The sequence below is a fragment of the Pan paniscus genome, chromosome 16, assembly GCF_029289425.2.
Source record: "Pan paniscus chromosome 16, NHGRI_mPanPan1-v2.0_pri, whole genome shotgun sequence".
NCBI lineage: Eukaryota > Metazoa > Chordata > Mammalia > Primates > Hominidae > Pan > Pan paniscus.
In genome coordinates, this window is record NC_073265.2 from 54317792 (window position 1) to 54328083 (window position 10292).

General features: G+C 53.3%; 1 protein-coding gene across 1 annotated transcript; it reads left to right on the forward strand.

Annotated features, from left to right (window-relative positions):
- The first annotated feature begins 4885 nt into the window (after positions 1–4885).
- KBTBD13 (kelch repeat and BTB domain containing 13) lies at positions 4886–8956 on the forward strand. Its single transcript, XM_003827964.6, has one exon. The coding sequence runs from the start codon at positions 4956–4958 to the stop codon at positions 6330–6332; it is 1377 nt and encodes a 458-aa protein (XP_003828012.1). The 5' UTR covers positions 4886–4955; the 3' UTR covers positions 6333–8956.
- Positions 8957–10292: the final 1336 nt, after the last annotated feature.

Below are 10292 nucleotides of genomic sequence, written 5' to 3' on the forward strand. Positions count from 1 at the left end.
GCCCTGAGACAAGGCTAGTGCAGGTGAGGAGTGGCAGCTAGGGTCAGTGGGCAGGGTTCGATTGAGCCTCACATCCCCATTCATAACCAAGGAAAAGCCCAAATCATTTCTAAGCCTTTGTTTCCTCGTCTGTGAAATGGGAATAGTCAGACGCTCTTTCCCTACCACTAAGGCCACCAGCAAGGACACAGTCAAGACCCAGCACTGAGAGCCCACTGGTCCCCAAGATTGGGACTGTCATGCCTGCTGCCTGGACATCCCAGACCATTCAGCCAATATCTGGCCTTGGGGAAAGAAAGAAACTGGCAGAGGGCCTGGGATAGTATTCGTGGGGACTTCTGCCCACCCATCCCCCCATCTCCTCCTCCTCTTCCTGTCTGGTCCCTGGGGCAGAGTCAGAGATATTTCTGGCTGCCTCCTCCAGGCCTCTGGCTTCCCAGGCTCACACAAGTGGTCCCCACATCCCATCACTGCTTTGATGGAGTGAACTGGATGGGAGTTCCCTAGCAGGGGAGGCACATTTGTGTTGGCTCTGCAGATTCATACGTGAGGATCTATGCATATGTATCCTAAGGGGGAGAGAAGTTCCCCTGCCTCTTCCCACCTTCTACTTGGTCATTGTGAGCCACTCATTCTCCCTAAGAAGGCCTGCAGGTAAGGATGGGGAGCTAAACATCTGAATGGCAGATACCATTTTACACGTCTGGGCCTCAGTTTCCTCACCTTAGAATAGGTGGCAAGAGGAGATAATTATTAAGCTCCATTCCATCCCAAGCTCCACTTTTGGACCCATAGTTTTAGCTGGTCACCTAGAAAAGTTCTGTGTAGTGGGAAAAGTGCCATGGAGTGGGCAGCAGGAGGCCTGAGGCTGTCTGCTTCAAGCTACAAGACCCTGAGCACTTCCCTCCACTGTGAGAGGATTGAACCATATGAGCCTGAGGTGCCTTTCAGCTATGCCCTCCTGACACAAGGTGACTGCCCAGCATTTGTAGCACAGAGAGGCATCGGAGCACAGTGGTATGGCCCAGCACTTTGGGAGGCCGAGGTGAGTGGATCACTTGAGGTCAAGAGTTCAAGACCAGCCTGGCCAACAAGGTGAAACCCCGTCTCTACTGAAAATACAAAAATTAACCAGGTGTGGGTTACTCTGTCACTCTGGGTGACAGAGTGAGACTCCGTCTCAAAAAAACAAACAAACAAACAAAAAAACCCCAAACCAACGAACCAAACAAACAAACAAAAACCGACAACAAAAAACACAGTGGTATGGGCATGCCCTCTAGCAGTCCCCAACCTTTTTGGCACCAGGGATTGGTTTTGTAAAAGACAGTTTTTCCACAGACAGCGGAGGGGAGATGGTTTCGGAATTATTCAAGCGTATTACATTTATTGTGCATTTTATTTCTATTATTATTATAACATATAATGAAATACTTACACAACTTGCCATAATGTAGAATCCATGGGTGTCCTGAGCTTGTTCTCCTGCAACTAAACAGTCCCATCTGGAGGTGATGGGAGACAGTGACAGATCATCAGGCATTAGATTGTCATAAGGAGCAGGCAACCTAGATACCTCCCACATGCAGTTCACAATAGGGTTCGCCCTCCAATGAGAATCAAATGCTGCTGCCACTGATCTGACAGAAGGCAGCACTCAGGCAGTAATGAGGATGGGGAGCGGCTGTAAATATAGATGAAGCTTTGCTTGCTCACTGCTCACCTCTGGCTGCGCGGCCTGGTTCCTAAGGTCCATGGCCCCAGGGTTGGGGACCCCTGCTTTAGAATCAGGCTGGCTGCATTCCAGGCCTAGGTCTGCCACTCTCTGGCTATGTGACTAAACCTCTTGGTGCTTCAGTCTCTTCATATATGAAATAAGGCCATTAATAATTTCTAATTCATAGTGTTGCTATAAGCAATAAATGGATAATATCCATGGGGGGAGAAATAATAGTATCTACTCCTGGGATTGTTGTAAGGACTTAGTATAAAGTGCTTACAACAGTGCCTGACACATAATGCAATTAAAGCGTTAGCTATTATTATTTCAGGAAGCCCTTCTTCCCATCCACAGGCATATGATCCTCTAGGCAGCCCCAATTCCTTTTCCCAGGATCTGGAGCCTCGCAGCAAGTGTGGAATTCCCATCCCCATCCCAAGTCAGGGGCTTTATGGGATGCTCATCTGCAAAGCAGGGTTGCTACCTTTCCCATTTTTCAGGAAGAAAATTGAGACTCAAAAAGAGATTGGACTGGCTCAGAGTCAGAGTCAGAAGCCCAAGCCAAATTAAAACCCTGGTCCTGTACCCCAGCCTGGCCCAATGTACTTGCTCCATTTCTGCCTTGTTCTCCAACCTGCCTGTCCCGCTCCTCTGAGCTGAAGGGGTGAGGTGGGTATTCATTCTGCCCCAGCTTCTTCCTAGCTGAATGACCCTGGACAAGTTACCTAAACTCTTTCAGCCTCAACCGGGATATTTCGGATACTGTCCCATGACTGTGAAATAGGTGTTATTATTGGCCCCATTTTATTTTTTAATTAATTTTTTTTTTTTTTTTGAGACAGAGCCTCACTCTGTTGCCTAGGCTGGAGTACAATGGCACGAGCTCGGCTCACTGCAACTTCAGCCTCCCGAGTTCAAGCTATTCTCGTGCCTCAGCCTCATAAAGTAGCTGGTATTACAGGCACGTGCCACCACGCCCGGCTAATTTTTTTGTATTTTTAATAGAGACGGGGTTTCCCCATGTCAGCCAGGCTGGTCTCAAACTCCTGACCTCAGGTGATCAACCATTCTCAGCCCCCAAAAGAGCTGGGATTACAGGAATGAGCCACCGTTCCTGGCCTACTGGTCCCATTTGGAACATGAGGAACAGGACATTCGCACGAGGGCACACAGCTGGAAAGATGCAGGTGAAATGGGTATCTCCCTAGCAGCCCTCAGTGCGCCCGCATGCTGCAGGTGCACGGTATATGGTCACTATTATTGAGAGGTGACAGCATGCTGGCAGTCCTCAGAGCCCTCGCTTGCTCTCGGCACCTCCTCTGCCTGGGCTCCCACTTTGGCGGCACTTGAGGAGCTCTTCAGCCCACCACTGCACTGTGGGAGCCCCTTTCTGGGCTGGCCAAGGCTGGAGCCCACTCCCTCAGCTTGCAGGGAGGTGTGGAGGGAGAGGCGCGAGCGGGAACCGGGGCTGCGTGTGGCGCTTGCGGGCTAGCTGGAGTTCCAGGTGGGCGTGGGCTTGGCGGGCCCCGCACTCGGAGCAGTCAGCCAGCCCTGCTGGCCCCGGGCAATGAGGGACTTTGCACCCGGGCCAGTGGCTGCGGAGGGTGTACTGGGTCCCCCAGCAATGCCAGCCCACCGGCGCTGTGCTTGATTTCTCGCCGGGCCTTAGCTGCCTTCCCGCAGGGCAGGGCTCAGGACCTGCAGCCTGCCATGCCTGAGCCTCCCATCCACTCCATGGGCTCCTGTGCGGCCCGAGCCTCCCCGACGAGCACCACCCCCTGCTCCACGGTGCCCAGTCCCATCGACCACCCAAGGGCTGAGGAATGCGAGCGCATGGTGCAGGACTGGCAGGCAACTCCACCTGCAGCCCTGGTGCGGGATCCACTAGGTGAAGCCAGCTGGGCTCCTGAGTCTGGTGGGGACGTGGAGAGTCTTTATGTCTAGCTCAGGGATTATAAATACACCAATCGGCACTCTGTATCTAGCTCAAGGTTTGTAAACACACTAATCAGCACCCTGTGTCTAGCTCAGGGTTTGTGAGTGCACCAATTGACACTCTGTATCTAGCTGCTCTGGTGGGGCCCTGGAGAACCTTTATGTCTAGCTCAGGGATTGTAAATACACCAATTGGCACTCTGTATCTAGCTCAAGGTTTGTAAACACACCAATCAGCACCCTGTGTCTAGCTCAGGGTTTGTGAGTGCACCAATCAACACTCTGTATCTAGCTGCTCTGGTGGGGCCTTGGAAAACCTTTATGTCTAGCTCAGGGATTGTAAATACACCAATCGGCACTCTGTATCTAGCTCAAGGTTTGTAAACACACCAATCAGCACCCTGTGTTTAACTCAAGGTTTGTGAGTGCACCAATTGACACTCTGTATCTAGCTGCTCTGGTGGGGCCTTGGAGAACTTGTATGTGGAAACTCTGTATCTAACTAATCTGATGGGGACGTGGAGAACTTTTGTATCTAGCTCAGGGATTGTAAACCCACCAATCAGCGCCCTGTCAAAACAGGCCACTTGGCTCTACCAATCAGCAGGATGTGAGTGGGGCCAGATAAGAGAATAAACGCAGGCTACCCGAGCCAGCAGTGGCAACCCGCTCATGTCCCCTTCCACACTGTGGACACTTTATTCTTTTCCTCTTTGCAATAAATCTTGCTGCTGCTCACTCTTTTGGGTCCACACTGCTTTTATGAGCTGTAACACTCACCGTGAAAGTCTGCAGCTTCACTCCTGAGGCCAGCGAGACCACAAGCCCACTGGGAGGAACGAACAACTCCAGACACACTGCCTTAAGAGCTGTAACACTCACAGCGAAGGTCTGCAGCTTCACTCCTGAGCCAGCGAGACCATGAACCCACCAGAAGGAAGAAACTCCAAACACATCTGAACATCAGAAAGGACAGACTCCAGACACGCTACCTTAAGAGCTGTAACACTCACCTCGAGGGTCCGCGGCTTCATTCTTGAAGTCAGACCAAGAACCCACCAATTCTGGACCCATTATTACCATTTCTTCTAAGGATATGAGTGATCACACAGGTCTCCAGATGCCCTCCGGGCCTGCAGCCATACAGCCTGCGGGCCACCACATCACATGAGCCATACTATCTTTAGCCAGGGAGAGATATTTATAGCCCCCAGGGAAGTTTTTTGCTCCAGGGGAGCCCCAGAGTTGGTGGCTGGCTAACCCAAGGCCCCAGCGGCAGCCACCGCCCGGCCAGCTCACCATGGCACGTGGTCCGCAGACCCTGGTGCAGGTGTGGGTGGGCGGCCAGCTCTTCCAAGCCGACCGCGCCCTGCTGGTGGAGCACTGTGGCTTCTTCCGCGGCCTCTTCCGCTCCGGCATGCGGGAGACCCGCGCGGCAGAGGTGCGCCTGGGCGTTCTGAGCGCGGGAGGCTTCCGCGCCACGCTGCAGGTGCTGCGCGGCGACCGGCCGGCGCTGGCGGCGGAGGACGAGCTGCTGCAGGCCGTGGAGTGCGCCGCCTTCCTGCAGGCGCCGGCGCTGGCTCGCTTTCTGGAGCACAACCTCACGTCGGACAACTGCGCATTGCTGTGCGACGCGGCCGCCGCCTTCGGCCTGCGCGACGTGTTCCACAGTGCCGCGCTCTTCATCTGCGACGGCGAGCGCGAGCTGGCGGCCGAACTGGCGCTGCCTGAGGCCCGCGCCTACGTGGCGGCCCTGCGGCCCAGCAGCTACGCGGCCGTGAGCACGCACACGCCCGCGCCCGGCTTCCTGGAGGACGCCTCGCGCACGCTGTGTTACCTGGACGAGGAAGAGGACGCGTGGCGCACGCTGGCTGCGCTGCCCCTGGAGGCCAGCACGTTGCTGGCTGGGGTGGCCACGCTGGGCAACAAGCTTTACATCGTGGGGGGCGTGCGCGGCGCCAGCAAGGAGGTGGTAGAGCTGGGCTTCTGCTACGACCCCGACGGCGGCACGTGGCACGAGTTCCCCAGCCCGCACCAGCCGCGCTATGACACGGCGCTGGCCGGCTTCGACGGCCGCCTCTACGCCATCGGCGGCGAGTTCCAGAGGACGCCCATCAGCTCCGTGGAGCGCTACGACCCAGTCGCGGGCTGCTGGAGTTTCGTGGCCGACCTGCCGCAGCCGGCCGCCGGCGTGCCCTGCGCCCAGGCTTGTGGCCGTCTCTTCGTGTGCCTGTGGCGGCCGGCCGACACCACCGCCGTGGTGGAGTACGCAGTGCGGACCGACGCGTGGCTGCCAGTGGCCGAGCTGCGGCGTCCGCAGAGCTATGGCCACTGCATGGTGGCCCACCGCGACAGCCTCTATGTGGTGCGCAACGGACCTTCCGACGACTTCCTGCACTGCGCCATCGACTGTCTCAACCTGGCCACGGGCCAGTGGACGGCGCTGCCCGGCCAGTTCGTCAACAGCAAGGGAGCGCTCTTCACGGCCGTGGTGCGCGGCGACACCGTCTATACGGTCAACCGCATGTTCACGCTGCTCTACGCCATCGAGGGCGGCACCTGGCGGCTGCTCAGGGAGAAAGCCGGCTTCCCGCGGCCCGGCTCCTTGCAGACCTTTCTCCTAAGGCTGCCTCCTGGCGCTCCTGGGCCTGTGGCTTCGACAACGGCAGAACTGTGACCTCTGGGCTGGCTTTAGGAGGGAGGAGACGCCGCGACTCCTCCCTGAGCTATGGCTGAGTGTGTGAGGCCGGCCTTAGAAGTAGCTGGCAACTTCCCTCTTTCTACTGAGACACCCAGGTCTGGTGCCTTCTGGTGGTGTGGACATGTTCAAGAAGCTCAGGGAGCAGTGATGATGCCCTCAAATTACTTGGGCTCTGCTGAGAGCTGGTGGGTCACAATGTCAGTGAACAGGGTAGGGGGAGTTGGGATTTGAATAATCCGGGCTTATATGTAACGGGCTAGTGATTGAGCATCGCTGGGAGTGACTTAAATGATGTTAATCAAACTGCAAGTAGTAGGCAAGAATTAGGCACCTACTGTATGCCCAATACAGTGTTATGCGTAATGAGAGCTGTAGTTGCCACACAGGGATCCAGGAAGCTTAAAGGATAACCCAGAAAAAAATCTTAACAGTTACAGGACAACAAAAAGGTTTACACACAACTTGATCCACAAAGTTGAAGGCAACATGCAAAAAAATTTTAAACCGCATACAATATAATAAAATAAAGTGCTGAAGAAATCAGGGCAAAGGGAAAATAGGAAGAGGAAAAATATATAACTCCAGAAAAGAAGAGAGTGTGCAAACTCTATGGAGATGAGCAGGATACCATTAGCTGCTGAAAGGGGAGGCTTAGACCATGGAGGCTGAGAGCTCAGAAGAGAAGCAGGGTTGGGGAAGGCTGGAGCAGATGGGGAGGGTCTCTGCAAGTCCAGCCATACCAGCAGAGCAGCAGTAGTTGGGGCATCTAGAGAGGGGATGAGACTGGGCCAACTTGCAGCAGATAATGACTGAGCTGAGCCTGGAGTGAGACCTGTGGGGGCAAGAGGATTCTTCACGTTCCTTTTTGGGACCCTTAGGGGAGCACCCAGGTGTAAGCCCTTGCCCACCCTGTTTTTGCCATCACCACGGGGCAGTGGACTGTTAACCCACATGACTAAAGGTCAGTCGAGGTATGAGCCAAATCCTGCCTCATCTTCCTCAGTTGTAGCCCCTCTTCCACATTCTACAGGTTTGTTCTCTTCCTGTCCTATTCTGCCCTTTGCAATTCCCTGGGCTGGAATGCCTAGTCTCCTCCTCTCTCCCTGTCAGTGCTCTACCATCCTCTGTGCAGCATTGGCTCACCCAGCTCTTCGTTTTCCTGACCTGGGCTGCCTGCATTGCTCATTGGACCCCTGGCTGTAACATCATTGTGTGTGCACAACCACGTGTGTGGATTGTAAGGGCAGAGATCCTGTCAAGTGAGCTGGGGGACTTCCCTGTCCCAGATTAAAATGATGATGCCTTGAAAGAACCCAGGCTACAGAGGCCACTAGTTAGGAACCTAGTGCTGACCTCTGTTGTTGGATGAGGACTCTCGTTCCTTCATCAAAATCCCCAGCTCTGGCTTCTGGGCAGATGCCTGTCCCAGCCCTTTCCAGCCTCTCCATGGCCTTGGGAAGACTTCTCTGGGTGGTTCTCATTGGTCTCCATCCCCCAGGACCTGAGGCCCATGGGGAATCTTGGCCTCGTCAGAAGTGGAGAATGCAGTGTCAGCATGACACCTCCGGGGCATGGAGGCTCGCGCCAGGGCTGCACCTAGCTGCCTCTTCTCCTGGCTTATGTCCCAACCCTGGAGAATGCTGCCCTCAGAAGCCTGGGACCTTCCAGCCCAGGAGTAGCCTAGTCTGATAAGTCTCAACAATAAACCCTGACTTTTGCATCTTGTGAATGATGTGCAAGGTACTTTCACATCTGTCTTCCCCCTCCCGACCTACCTTGGGCCTGGGAGTTGGGTACCCTCTTCTTGTGGCAGAAACTGACCCACTGGCCCAAAGCCACACAGCATAGCAACAAGAGTTCCTCACTTGTAGTTCTATCAAAGTGTAATTCATTCATTCTTTTTTTTTTTTTTTTTGACACAGGGTCTTGCTTTGTCAGTCTGGAGTACAGTGGTAAAATCATGGCTTACTGCAGCCTTAACCTCCTGGGCTCAGGTGATCTTCCTACCTTAGCCTCCCCAGTAGCTGGGACTACAGGTGCACACCACCACACCTAGCTAATTTTTATAATTTTTTTTTTGAGACAGAGTTTTGCTCTAGTTGCCCAGGCTGGGGTGCAATGGTGTGATCTCAGCTCACCCCAACCTCCACCTCCCAGGTTCAAGCGATTCTCCTGCCTCAGCCTTCCCAAGTAGCTGGGATTATAGGCATGCGCCACCAAGCCTGGCTAATTTTGTATTTTTAGTAGAGGTGGGGTTTCTCCATGTGGGTCAGGGTGGTCTTGAACTCCTGACCTCAGGTGATCCGCCCACCTCGGCCTCCCAAAGTACTGGGATTACAAGTGTGAGCAACCGCGCCCGGCCAATTTTTATACAATTCTTTGTAGAGGTGGAGTCTCACTGTGTTGCCCAGGTTGGCCTTGAACTCCTGGGCTCAAGCAATCCTCCTGCTTGGCTTCCGAAAGTTCTGGGATTACAGGCATGAGCCACTGTACCTGGCCTCAAAGTGTAATTCATATCACACATCAAAGATTTATTTAACTCACCTGTAAGAGAACCAAAAAGAATGGCAAAGCTGATTGAAAAGAGCATTTGAGAGACAGATTTGTATATTTAGTTGGAAGAGACATACTAAAATAAGTTTGCTAAGTTAGAGACAAAACTGGCATATGCCTTACAGGACAAAAGCATAATTTTTTTGGTTCTCTACTGAACAAAAATCCTTTGCATCTTTACATACATGCATGTACATATTTGTGCATATGCCTACAAGTTAGCATATAACTTCACAAAGTCTGGGCTCTATAGTAAATTGTAAGGCAAAGGTACATTCCCCTTGAAAATTAAATAACTCTTCTCTGTTCAAAGTGTCCCAAAGTGACATTGAAAGGAAATAATCCTTCTTTTGCCTTACTTCCAAGTTACGGATAACTTTCATAACAGTACAGAGCATTTTCCTCCTTCCTCCTGACCAGTGCTGAACACCTGAGACTTGCCACATGATGATCCGTCAGCTCCTAGTCTCTCTTATCCCACAGCATTGTCTGCACTTGGGGCTGCTTAGCCTCAGCCTGCTGGCTCCTGGCATTTGGTTGTTCCTCCCTTCATCCAGGGCAGCCCTTTCTGAGATGCCTTTTGTGCGTAATAATAACACGGTGTTCACAGAGAGCTTTCCCACAGTTGACTTACTTGAGCTTTTGAGAATTTTAAGTGGTAGATAGTTTGGCAACACCCCTACTCCCGCAGCTTAATGGAGGGAAAAAAGCTCAAAGGTCATGTGATTAGAAGAGGCTCGTTAGGTAGTGGCAGAACCTGGCTGTGAACCCAGGGCCACAGGCTTGTCTTCCGTGCTACATGCCTGCGTGGCCGACATCCTGAGATGGACAGGGTGTTTCCAATGGTCTCCTTAACACTCCCTCCGTTTTGCCTTTCTCTGTGTATCCCCACCTCTTTTGGGGGTTCGTTTGTTCCCTTGGACTCAGCCCTTTCTCTTCCCTCTTCCATAGGAAAGTTAACTAGTTCTCTTCCCTTAGGATAGACCTGGGAGACCAGTAGCCCCGTTCAGCCCAGGTAATGACTGGTTTAGGCCCTGGGGGATATTTGCACGTTCACTGATACTCCCTCGTCTCAGGAAGTGTGGGGAAGCTTTGTAACCCAGCCCACCTTCTCTGTCTAAGGGTTCTCACAGTTAAGGCTTTGCTCCACCCACAGTCAGCATGTGTCACCACTGCCCACCACCCTCAGCAGGGATGGTGACTGTGCCTGGGGTGCCTGTGAGGAAACCAGCAGAAAGCCAGAATGGCTGGCTCACCCAGAGTCACACAGGCAGTTAAGTGGAAGAGCAGGGACTTGAACTCAGGACTTGGGATTCTCAGCCTCTCATTCCCCGGCATCTCGGCTTGACTATTGCATGAAGGTGTGGGGGGCACAAACCAGGT

What these genes read in the sequence shown, in the direction of transcription:
- KBTBD13 (XM_003827964.6), top strand. Translation starts at nt 4,956, where the DNA reads ATGGCACGTGGTCCGCAGACCCTGGTGCAGGTGTGGGTGGGCGGCCAG.